Below are 12,379 nucleotides of genomic sequence, written 5' to 3'. Positions count from 1 at the left end.
ATAATTCAGAAGACAACTAAATGTATGTGAATAAGTAATTGTTCAGTTACATTGATATAGTGTAACAGAGTGAATTTCTCAAGCCGGTAACACTGTGTAAATATCAGAGGCAGATAGCCTCCTCCAGCAAACCGCTAAAACAGCAAAATCTATTACATTTACACAGCCACCAACACACTGTGCTCGGATAAGAGCTTTCATCGCCTATATGTTTGTTTCGGACTGTTTGATTGAGCTGAACAGATAATTGGAACTGTGTCCATCTTCCATCTAACTTATACTTAATTGCTTTCCCCGCTTTAACATCTCTCTCTCCCTCTCTCTCTGTTTCTTTGCCAAGTATCATTTCAGCATGCGTTCATCTAAATGTGTAGTAGCTAAAGCGACACGCACACACCTGACAGGCACCGAGCAATTGTACGGCACACATGTGGCCTTGATTTAATATTTTAATCTACTCCATCTCCTAAAATTCAATTCCAGTGCAAACAGACTAAACTGCGCGTCCCGCCAGCGTGGCTGGAGAATTTATGAGGCTGCGTTCACATTCTTCTTCTCGTTCATTTTTTAGCCGCCCGCCTCCCTCTCTTCTTGCTGAATCTAACTCGTCCTGTCAGTACATTATCGCTGTGGTTTCTAAAGGAAATGTAAGCTGAAAGTTGTGTTGTTGTATAGTGGAGGCGAACCAGACTGTAACGGTCTGACATGTTTTTGTTTAGCACAGTTGATCTACGCTTATCAGAATTCCTAGCTCTGGATCGCTGACCTGAGATCCGTTATAGTCACCTTGAGGAGACCTGCTAATAAGGCCGCAGGTGTTTCAACAACTGACCCAAAACCTGTTTTGGTGCATCCACTAAAATAAAGACTGCTGTAAAACATCTGTGTAGAGCAAGTTTGAAAACCTACGACTTTTTCTTTATACAGTTTGCCATTATTACTAATGAATGAAGCAACAGAGAGGTAACCTGATACATGCCAGACTTACCCTAAACATGCACTTCCACAGTACCCACACAAACTAAAAGGCCACCACTCCTACAAGACCTGAAGCTTAAACTACTGGCAATCATGATGACAGCTAAATTACAGTCGCACCGTCACAGATTTGTGTCAGGCCTGATGATGTTTGTTCTTTTGTGTGATGAATGAAAGAAAGTGAGTCATGTTTTATTCACTAGGAAGAACAAAAAGCGTCACATTTTAGAGTGGGCTGGTGTTTCGACAATAGAGTACCCTAACTTGTTTGCCTAAACTTTCAAAGAAGACACATGTGACTTCATGTGGTGACTTCATTCCTGTTATCAAAAAGAAAGACCGAACGCATACTGTGTGTTCACAACGCCACCGGCGAGAGCGTCATAGTGGCCAGAAGTCAGTCATTTTCAATGAGAGCCGGTGGGGAGTTGAAATCAACTGAACTTCATGATAATGAGCTATGATGTGGTTCGGTGGCAACCAATCGAAAGGCGTAAACGTTCGTTGGCAATCAGAAGGCGGAAAAGGATTCCAGAGAGTGTCTTTCTCTATCCACCTTTTTCTCGAACACGGAAGCAAGTGATGTGACATATTTCCCTTATTTGTGTGAGACTTCCGGTTCAATAGCCAGCCGGTAGAAAACAGTGTAGTGGGAGCACGCATAAAACACGATTTAAACAGTTAATATTTACTACACCTGCCATGTATGAACCAGTGTGAGGATTAAATTTGTTGCTTGATATAGTCAATCATTTCGTGTTCTTGATTGGAGGTGACGGGTCTTCAAAGCGCAAATATAAAAGCAGAGACATACCAGTATCTTTACAATGGAAAAGTCAGTTGAGTGTTTGTACATGGAATTAACAAAGACTTTGTGTTTTTAACCTTTTCAGGGGCTGGTTTAAAATGTCACAACTGTCCCTCTGGTGTGAGGTTTTTTAAAGAATTTTTAATGGACTTGTTTATAGCGACACATCGAACTTCAGTTAAAGCATTATATTTTGTTAAGTGTTCCTAAAACATAGCAATGTTGATCTTAAGAGTCTCACCATGATGTTGTTATGGATGAATCCCTTGCGGTGCCGTGCGGGTTTTAGGTGCGGATATTCCTCTGTACTGGTCACCCTTATTCCCCAGGCTTTTTTCCAAGCCTCGTAGAGCTGAATATGGACTGGATACACACCAGAATGATGAGGGGCCACTGCATATCCCAGATCAACTGGAATACCATGCTCCTGTAATCAGCAATATATATACACACAGACATGCATACATATAAAGAAGGGGACAAACGTGATGTCCAACTTTGAACAACTGACAATTCAAATATTTGCATTAAAAAAATGATATGCATGCATGTTGCACTAGTGCGTTTGGAGTATAAAGCTCAGTTTAGAGAAGAATTTAAGGAGGCTTGACAAAAAAACTACACACAACACATGTGCAAATTTAATAAAGGCACCGCATAGGATGATGACTACCACAAACAATTTTACCACAAAAGAGTATCAACAAAAATGTATAACTTGTAGAAATTGCAGTCAATGTATGCTTTATTACCGGATCATTTAGCTTTTCTATCCATTTTATGTATATTGAAATCAAACTCAGCTTCCTTATAACACGCTTTGGTTTTGGCCCTTTGGCCAAATTATTTTGTTTAATAAATACCTGAAAAGTATATAAGTGTCCATCATACACTTGTATTCCTCATATTTTGATGGTTTAATCTATCCTGAGGGAGCATTAAAGGAAAACACGTTTTTCAATATTTTACTATGTTCTTACCTCAACTTAGACAAATTAATACATACCTATCTTTTATCAATGTGTGCTTAAAAAAATCGCCACATTTTATTTTGTGCCACCATGCTTACTTGTGTAACTACTCATGTAACAGTCTCTAAATAGAAAAAACATGGAAGTGTTTGGTGGCTTCTAAATTCATCCATGTTTGGAACCTAAGGAATGAATGGGGCTAGGCTAAATGCGAACACATTTACAACACCCTGTACAAAGATTAAGTGCACGCATTGAAAAAAGATGGGTATGTATTAATTCATCTAAATTGAGGAAAGAACATAGTAAAATATTGAAAAACAGTGGTGTTTTCCTTTAAAAGCAAACATTGTACAGATTTCGAAAAGATACAAGAACACCATTTTATACCATCATAATTCAGCAGCAACTACAATGGGGTGGATTTTAAATTTTGCGATTGGTTGGCGCAAAGGCCAACTATGGGTCTCTGGCCCCAATACACCCAGCAGTTTAAAGGCTTGTTTAGTGGGCCCTCCTTATCCTAGGCCCCGGGAAAATGGCCCCCAAGCCCCAAAAGTCATCAACTATTATACTACACATAATTTTATATCTCGCTCTGCCACACACATTCACCCTTATCTCCGGAGTTATTCAGAGCTACCAAGAGGTATTGATTTAAGACTTTATGATTTTTATGAGAAATCCATTTTCATTTTACAATTCTCTGGGCTATCTAATTAAAATCAGATAGGTGAGATAATACACATAAGGAACAGCTAAGTCGATAACTGTATTTCGAGGTGCATTCTCAAATAGAACTTCCATATCGTGAGGATCAAGTAATCCGTCGAATTTCCCTAAAGAAAACGCGTGTACATGTAAGAACGCACACACAACCACCCACATTCATTGATGTGTTAGCTTAGCTGCACGACTCTCTGATTTAATCAAGCCCCCAAACCAATAAAGGCAAATCAAAGCTGTCTTCTCCAGATTATCAAACTTCTGCTCGCAGACCAATAAAATTATCTGTCAGCTCCAGTTTGAGCTGATAGACATGAGTCTGTTCGACTCGCCGCACAAAGTCAAGTGCATGCTAACTGCTTGACCTCGGTTACTCCTCTAGAAGATTTCTGTGGGAAATTTTTTGAGGTTTGTCGATTGTCAGCAATTGTGGATGCTAATGGCAGCAAAATGTAATATTGAGAAACAACACATGTTAAAAGAAAGATTAAGCTGGGACAGTAGGGAGGGGGAGACAATCGCAGGGGTCAAGAAATGTAAATTCATAAAAACAAAAATTGGGGCTCCTTAAATTTATTACATACTTGTGTTTTTATGCCCTGCAAACCTAAAGATTTGATTGTATAACATATTTTATGCTCATTTAAACATGTCAACAAGGGTTTCCTGTTATCTTGGGTTCCTGTAGCTCAACTAGTAGAGAGCTCTAGGACGGTATGGATTAATTAAAAAAGGCAAAAACTCAAAAGTTGCTTTGGATTAAAGCATTTGGCAAATGCATGCATGTTAATGTTTTCAAAAGTCAGAATGTGTTGGAAATGGTACAAAATATCACTGCATTTTGTCATTTTCCACATGCTGTGTGTATGCGTTTAAAGCCACCAAGAAACTATATTTGTATTCAGTGATGGCCGGTGACTTCTTTTTTCAAAGGCGGAAGATGTGAAGTTCATAACATGTATGTAGCCCATCATGTGTGTGGTTCGTCATTTCAAAACACGTGTTCGGCGCATCGAGCGAACCTATGCATCACGTGTCTTGTCAAAACAAGTGCCCGCTGCAGACGCGTCCAAAGGGTTTATGATAACGTCCACGTTTGCTAGATACTCATAATCTCATGCGTAATCAGACTTTACTGTTAAAGGAGTGTCTTGTGTGTATTTTGTGAATGTAAGCATCTCTTTTATCACACACGTTTTTGACGTGGTGCAGCAGGCACTTATTTTGACAAAACACGTGAAGCACATGGTTCACATGACGCACCACACACATATTTTGAAAACACGAGCAACACACGTGACTTCTTTTTTGGAGGGCGCACGATGCGAAGTTCATCAACATGTATGTAGCACGTCATGTGTGTGGTTTGTCATTTCAAAATATGTGTTCGGCACATCGAGTGAACCTATGTGTATAACGTGTTTTGTTAAAATAAGTGCCTGCTGCAGACGCGTCTAAAGTGTTTATTATAAAAGAAACGCTTGCGTTTGCCAGATACTTATAATCTCATGCGTAATCCGAGTTTGCTGTTAAGGGAGTGTTTTGCGTGTATTTTGTGAATGTAAGCATCTCTTTTATCACAAACGGTTTTGACGTGGTGCAGCAGGCACTTACTTTGACAAAACACGTAATGCACATAGTTCACATGACGCAACAAACACATATTTTGAAAACACGAGCAACACACATGACTTCTTTTTTGGAGGGTGCACGATGCGAAGTTCGTCAAAATGTATGTAGCACATCATGTGTGTGGCTCGTCATTTCAAAATATGTGTTCGGCGCGTCGAGTGAACCTATGTGCATTACGTGTCTTGTCAAAATAAGTGCCTGCTGCAGACGCGTCTAAGTGTTTATTATAAAAGAGACGCTTGCGTTTGCCAGATACTCGTATAATCTCATGTGTAATCAGAGTTTGACAGTAAGGGAGTGTCTTGCGTGTATTTTGTGATCGTGAGCGTCTCTTTTATCATAAACGGCGTGTGCAGCAGGCACTTATTTTGACAAAACATGTGAAGCACATGGTTCACATCACGCACCAAACACATATTTTGAAAACACGAGCAACACACGTGACTTCTTTTTTGGAGGGCGCATGATGCGAAGTTCGTCAACATGTATGTAGCACGTCATGTGTGTGGTTCGTCATTTCAAAATATGTGTTCGGTGCGTCGAGTGAACCTATGTGCATAACGTGTTTTGTTAAAATAAGTGCCTGCTACAGACGCGTCTTAGACGTCTAAAGTGTTTATTATAAAAGAAACGCTCGCGTTTGCCAGATACTCGCATAATCTCATGCGTAATCAGAGTTTGACAGTAAGGGAGTGTCTTGCATGTATTTTGTGAACGTAAGCGTCTCTTTTATCATAAATGCTTTTGACGCGTGTGCAGCAGGCACTTATTTTGACAAAACACGTCACGCACATGGTTCATATGATGCAACAAACACATATTTTGAAAACACACATGACACTCATATTTTGAATTTGCACCCCTCGGAAGAGCAGTCACCAGCCGCCACTGTCTGTATTATAGACTTAAACATTAAAGCAACACTATGTAGTTTCTATGTAAAAATGACTTGCAGCTCCCCCATGTGGTTGAAAAGCGCAACAGTGCCTGGTATCAGACACTCTTTTGCAGGCAGAGGAGGGGCGGGGCTGTGTGCTCTACCCTCCACCGCCACTTTCAGAGTGTGCTTGTAGCAGCTAGGAGGCTGCTCAGGTTGCAGTAACAGTACAATTTGTCCAGTTAAAAGTTGTTCTATCACTGAAATAATTTTAGAGACATTATTTAAAGGTAAAAAAAACTACATAAGTTCTACATGAATTAAAAGGCATGAAGGCTAAACAACAATCTGTACGAAAAACTGAGATAATTAAATGAATCAATGACATATAAAACAGACTTTTGTTTAAAAAATACTTTTGTCTTAACCTTATATTAGACTTCTTGTAATGCAAATATGCATAAAAATGCATTTGCATAAAAAACTATTTGCTAAACTGCTGAAGCCGTGACGTACGGCTCAAATTGTAATTTAGCCAGCGGTTATGTTTCCAGACAGAGAGAATGTTTGTTTGTGTTTTCCAGCAGAGGCACTTTACGGTCTGTAGTTTCTCACTCACTATGCTGTTCAAATCACACAATAGCGCCTTTCTAACATCCAGACTGCCAAGTGACAGTGATGCTGACACTCAGCCTAATGGTTCTGGCGAATCCTGATAGCCTGCAATTACACAAGGATCTACCTTGCTGTGTGTATAGCATCAAGGGTAAATTCCTGTTGACTTGCATTTTAATGCTGGAAAATAGAGACTGGATTGTTTTGGCGTTTACTATAGATTCTATTTCTTTTTAAAATTCATGTTGTGTTGGTCAACCATTCATAATTGTGTCCACAGCATGTGCTTTAGAATATAAACAGTGGGGTGCAAAAAATGGGAAATAAGTACAAAATGCTTTTCTTATCATTTACAACAAAACATTAGTCTGGTTTGTATGGAAATATTGCCTTGTGAATGCAAACCGAACCAAGATAAAATTGCAACATTGTAGCCCTTCAACCCCAGTTTTTTTTTCATAGGCAGGTATAGTACATATAGAGTCAATCTGAAATCTAAAAGGAAAGGAATGAAGGTATTGGGAAATATGATGAGCTTTGTAACATGAGTTTTTTTTTTACCTAAAGGATTATTAGGAACACCATACTAATACTGTGTTTGACCTTCTTTCGCCTTCAGAACTGCCTTAATCGTGGCATTAAACAAGGTGCTGAAAGCATTCTTTAGAAATGTTGGCTCATATTGATAGGATAGCATCTTGCAGTTGATGGAGATTTGTGGAATGCACATCCAGGGCACGAAGCTCCCGTTCCACCACATCCCAAAATGCTCTATTGGGTTGAGATCTGGTGACTGTGGGGGCCATTTTAGTACAGTGAACTCATTGTCATGTTCAAGAAACCAATTTGAAATTATTCGAGCTTTGTGACATGGTGCATTATCCTGCTGGAAGTAGCCATCAGAGGATCGGTACATGGTGGTCATAAAGGCATGGACATGGTCAGAAACAATGCTCAGGTAGGACGTGGCATTTAAACGATGCCCATTGGCACTAAGGGGCCTAAAGTGTGCAAAGAAAACATCCCCCCCACCATTACACCACCAGCCTGCACAGTGGTAACAAGGCATGATGGATCCATGTTCTCATTCTGACTCTACCATCTGAATATCTCAACAGAAATTGAGACTCATGAGACCAGGCAACATTTTTCCAGTCTTCAACTGTCCAATTTTGGTGAGCTGGTGTGAATTGTTATAGCCTTTTTTTCCTATTTGTAGTGAAGATGAGTGGTACCCGGTGGGGTCATCTGCTGTTGTAGCCCATCCGCCTCAAGGTTGTGCATGTTGTGGCTTCACAAATGCTTTGCTGCATACCTCGGTTGTAATGAGTGGTTATTTCAGTCAAAGTTGCTCTTCTATCAGCTAGAATCAGTCAGCCCATTCTCCTCTGACCTCTAGCATCAACAAGGCATTTTTGCACACTGGACTGCCGCATACTGGATGTTTTTCCCTTTTCACACCATTTTTTGTAAACCCTAGAAATGGTTGTGCGTGAAAATCCCAGTAACCGAGCAGATTGTGAAATACTCAGACCGGCCCATCTGGCACCAACAACCATGCCACACTCAAAATTGCTTAAATCACCTATCATTCCCATTCTGACATTCAGTTTGGAGTTCAAGATATTGTCTTGACCAGGACCACACCCCTAAATGCATTGAACCAACTGCCATGCGATTGGTTGATTAGATAATTGCATTAATGAGAAATTGAACACATGGTCCTAATAATCCTTTAGGTGAGTGTATGTGTCACATTATTAGTTTGTTAAAAGAGTGTCTTTGACCAGTGGCAGAAAAAAAAGTGTTATAGAGAGATAATAACTGTTGTGGTAATGGTTCATTAGGTGATGGGATGATATGGATATTGATTTTGCGCGTAAATGGGTGAGGTGTTTTATCTCACCAGAGCGAAGTCTTTGTTCAGAATCATTTGCTCCATCAGAGAAGATTCATTGTGGAAGAGATGAGGCTGCATGTGACTCCACATGTGAGGGAACCACCAGAACTCATCGACATATTTCAGCAACAGATCATCTCCATCATCTTCCTCCTGAGTACCTATAACGCATCATGGCATTCGTCAAATAAGGAAATGTTTAGGAACACTTGAGGAAATACGTTCCTTAAAACAAACTTTTCGCACAATCACTAGATTTTTTACAACCAAACAGAATCACTGAAGAAAAGCTTAACAACAAAAGTCACCCTAGCAGTGATTAGTTTTACTTTAGCTGGGCACTTGACACCTTGATTTCATATTTTATAACAGCCAAAGAAGCCAAAATTATATTGTTTGCTTGTTGATGCTGATATTAGTACCACTTTCCTATCACTGGATGTTACATTTAAGTTAAGCTAAAGTCATTTTTTGTGTGATTTACTGCTTTCTACATAAAATCATCCTACATTATATGAAAAACGTTGTGTGAAAATGTATCCTTAAAGGATTAGTCCATTTTCTTAAAAGAAAAATCCAGATAACTTACTCACCACCATGTCATCCAAAATGTTGATGTCTTTCTTTGTTCAGTCGAGAAGAATATATGTTTTTTGAGGAAAACATTGAAGGATTTTTCTAATTTTGGTGGACTTTGGTGGAGCCCGGCATTTGATACTTGACTCAACACTTAACAGTTTTTTTCAGCGGAGTTTCAAAGGACTATAAACAATCCCAAACGAGGCATAAGGGTCTTATTTAGCAAAACGATTGTTATTTTTGACAATAAAAATAACAAATATACACTTTTAAAGCACAACGTCTCGTCATGTAGATCCGGTCATGATGCGCCAGCTGACCCCACGCAATACGCCATGACGTCAAGAGGTCACAGAGGACGAATGCGAAACTCCGCCCCAGAGTTTACAAGTGTCTTGAAAGAGGACCGTTCCTACATTGTTGTATGTCAACTGATACTAATTAATGTCTTTGTGGCAGTTTATTGTTTAAAATGGTCCGCAAATGTGCGTTTTATATATGTAACACGTGACCTCCCTACGTCACTACGCATTTACGTTAGGTCGCGCTGGACCGGACCTAGACGAAAAGCTGTGGTCCAAATGTACATCTTTTTTTATTTTTCTTGTCAAAAATGACAATCGTTTCACTAGATAAGACCCTTGTGCATCGTTTGGGATTGTTTGTAGTCCTTTGGAGCTCCGTTGAAAAAAACTGTTAAGTGTTGAGTTACATATTAAATGTTGGGCTCTATTAAAGTCCATTAAAATTAGAAAAATCCTGCAATGTTTTCCTCAAAAAACATAATTTCTTCTCGACTGAACAAAAGAAAATGGACTAATCCTTTAACATCTTATTGACTTAGTACGATCATGTCAAAGATTGAAATAAATGTGAAATCATTTATAATCTTTGATGAATCTAATTTTCATAATACAATTATGAGACTTTCGCCTGGATTTCGAAGACAGGGTCACATATACATGAATCATAGAAATATTCTGTCATCATTGATATTTTTGAACACTCATTTTTCTGAACCAGCAAATGTCATTCCCATTATTTTAATGTGTTTATTGTATTTGACAACACTCTGTGATGGATATGACATTTTACACAGCTGTGGAAAATGCCAGACTCCATTCTTTTGCTAAATCTACGCTGGACTATTACAATTCACAGTGATGTTTTTAGCTTTTCTATATTCTATCATAAGCACTTATTTAACTGACACTTTTGTCTCCTTGGTAATCAAGAACTATATTAAGACACAACTGTTGTTTGAAATTAAATGTATTAATTAATATAAACAATTTGTAATTTATATGACTTTATTTTAAAAATTTTATTATGATGAATTCTCATACTGTATGTTAACCCCTTCAGAGTCCCCTTGCATCCACTGGAATGGACATCACATGTTTTGTAGTTCAAACCAATACAAATGCTGATCAACCAATAAATAAGGCACACTGATTAAACACCTAAAAAAAGTCTGGTCTGAAGGGATAAAAAATATAACTTACATAAATGCCTGCCCATATTTGAAGAAAACCTTTTTCTTTAAATGCAAAAAAATCTGAACTTCTCTGCATCAGACAGCATATCCATAAATTGTTTCCTTGCATGCACAAAATTGGTGCTAAATAGCACTAAAATTGGTTTACTGGCTTGTAATCATAGGGGAACCACTTTAAGTGCCATATAGCACCCATGTAGAACCATCAGTGGTGCTATAGCACAACTATAGCACCACTTATGGTTATGCAAAACACCATATGGTTCAACTTAGGTGCTATATATTGTAGGAATTAAAGTGGTTCCCCTATGAGCCAGTGAATTGCTTTTAGTGCTATTTAGCACCCTTTATTTAGAGTGTGAAAAATCTGATTATTGTCTGTTCTTAGGGTTATGTCTGATTTACACGCTACTAAGTCAACTGTTATTGGTACCTTTACAAGGTCCCTTCCAGTTTAAGTGGGCGATTATTGGCCAGTTTGTGGATTCACTTAAATTAGTGAATCTACACAAACACAGACATACATACGCAATTCAAAAATAGAAAACTGAAACATGATGAACCATAAAACTTCAGGGTTGCTATAGAAGAGTTCTGTTTCCATGCCAATCAGAATATTACAAAATGTCTGTTGGCAGGCATTTGCATAAAAATGTTTTCAATCATATTACAGCATATTAGTTTCTTTTCATTATCTTTTTCATGTGCGCAGTTACCTGTGTGGAAGAATTTCCCAGAAAACCCTAAGTTAAAGGTGAAGTTTGAGATGTATGACCTCAATGCGTTCTGCGTTTCCAAAAGAGCCTGGAGGAAAGGAAAAAAAACATTTTTATAATACAATTATCAATCTCATTTGTTATAAGATCTTGATTGTTGCTATCCATAATATACTGTAGGAATATTTCTGTTAAAATAATTTTAAACCTTTTTTGAATTCCTATTATGCTGTTGCAAATGTGTGCATGGTCCGTGTAAAAGTATAGTTTTTAAACCTGAATATTTTAGAATGCGTAATATCATTAGTATATCTTTAAAGACACCCATAAACTCAAGATTTGAAGACCCACTGTGGTGCAAATAAATTTTTTATTGTTGTTTTATGTCTATGTGTTGTTTTTTAAAGGGACACTCCACTTTTTTTTAAATGATGCTCATTTTCCAGCTCCCCTAGAGTTAAACATTTGATTTTTATCGTTTTGACATCCATTCAGCTGATCTCTGGGTCTGGTGCTAGCACTTTTAGCATAGCTTAGCATAATCCATTGAATCTGATTAGACCATTAGCATCGCACTAAAAAATAACCAAAGTTTCAATATCTTTCTTATTTAAAACTTAACTCTTCTGTAGTTACATCGTGTACCAAGATCGACAGAAAATTTAAATAAATTTTCTAGGCAGATATGGCTAGGAACTATGCTCTCATTCTGTTGTAATAATCAAGGACTTTGCTGCTCTAACATGGCTGCAGAAGGTGCAATGATATTACGCAGTGCCTGAAAATAGTCCCATGCTATTGAAAGTAACTAAGGGGACTATTTTCGGGCGCTGCGTAATATCACTACACCTGCTGTAGGCATGTTACAGCGGCAAAGTCGTTTATCATTACGCTAGAATGAGAGTATAGTTCCTAGTCATATCTGTCTAGAAAATCGCAACTTTAAATTTTCCGTCGGCCTCATTACATGATGTAAATACAAAAGAGTCTTAAAGAGTTTTAAATTGGAAAAAAATTCAAGATTATTTTTTAGCACGATGCTAATGGTCTAATCAGATTCAATGGATTATGCTAAGCTA

General features: G+C 38.2%; 1 protein-coding gene across 2 annotated transcripts in view; it reads right to left on the bottom strand.

Moving 5' to 3' along the window:
• ndst3 (N-deacetylase/N-sulfotransferase (heparan glucosaminyl) 3) overlaps positions 1-12,379 on the bottom strand; it is an 84,548-nt gene that overhangs the window by 40,843 nt on the left and 31,326 nt on the right. For both annotated transcript variants that reach the window (XM_055205531.2, XM_055205530.2), the window contains 3 exons: positions 11,301-11,388; positions 8,514-8,668; positions 2,028-2,213 (listed from right to left, as the gene is read on the bottom strand). In XM_055205531.2, the coding sequence (XP_055061506.1) occupies positions 2,028-2,213; positions 8,514-8,668; positions 11,301-11,388 (429 nt within the window). The remainder of the gene's footprint in view (positions 1-2,027; positions 2,214-8,513; positions 8,669-11,300; positions 11,389-12,379) is intronic.

The sequence above is a fragment of the Misgurnus anguillicaudatus genome, chromosome 3, assembly GCF_027580225.2.
Source record: "Misgurnus anguillicaudatus chromosome 3, ASM2758022v2, whole genome shotgun sequence".
NCBI classification, from domain to species: Eukaryota; Metazoa; Chordata; class Actinopteri; order Cypriniformes; family Cobitidae; genus Misgurnus; species Misgurnus anguillicaudatus.
The sequence above is the reverse complement of the archived record's forward strand: the minus strand, read 5'-3'. Positions and strand labels throughout refer to the sequence as shown.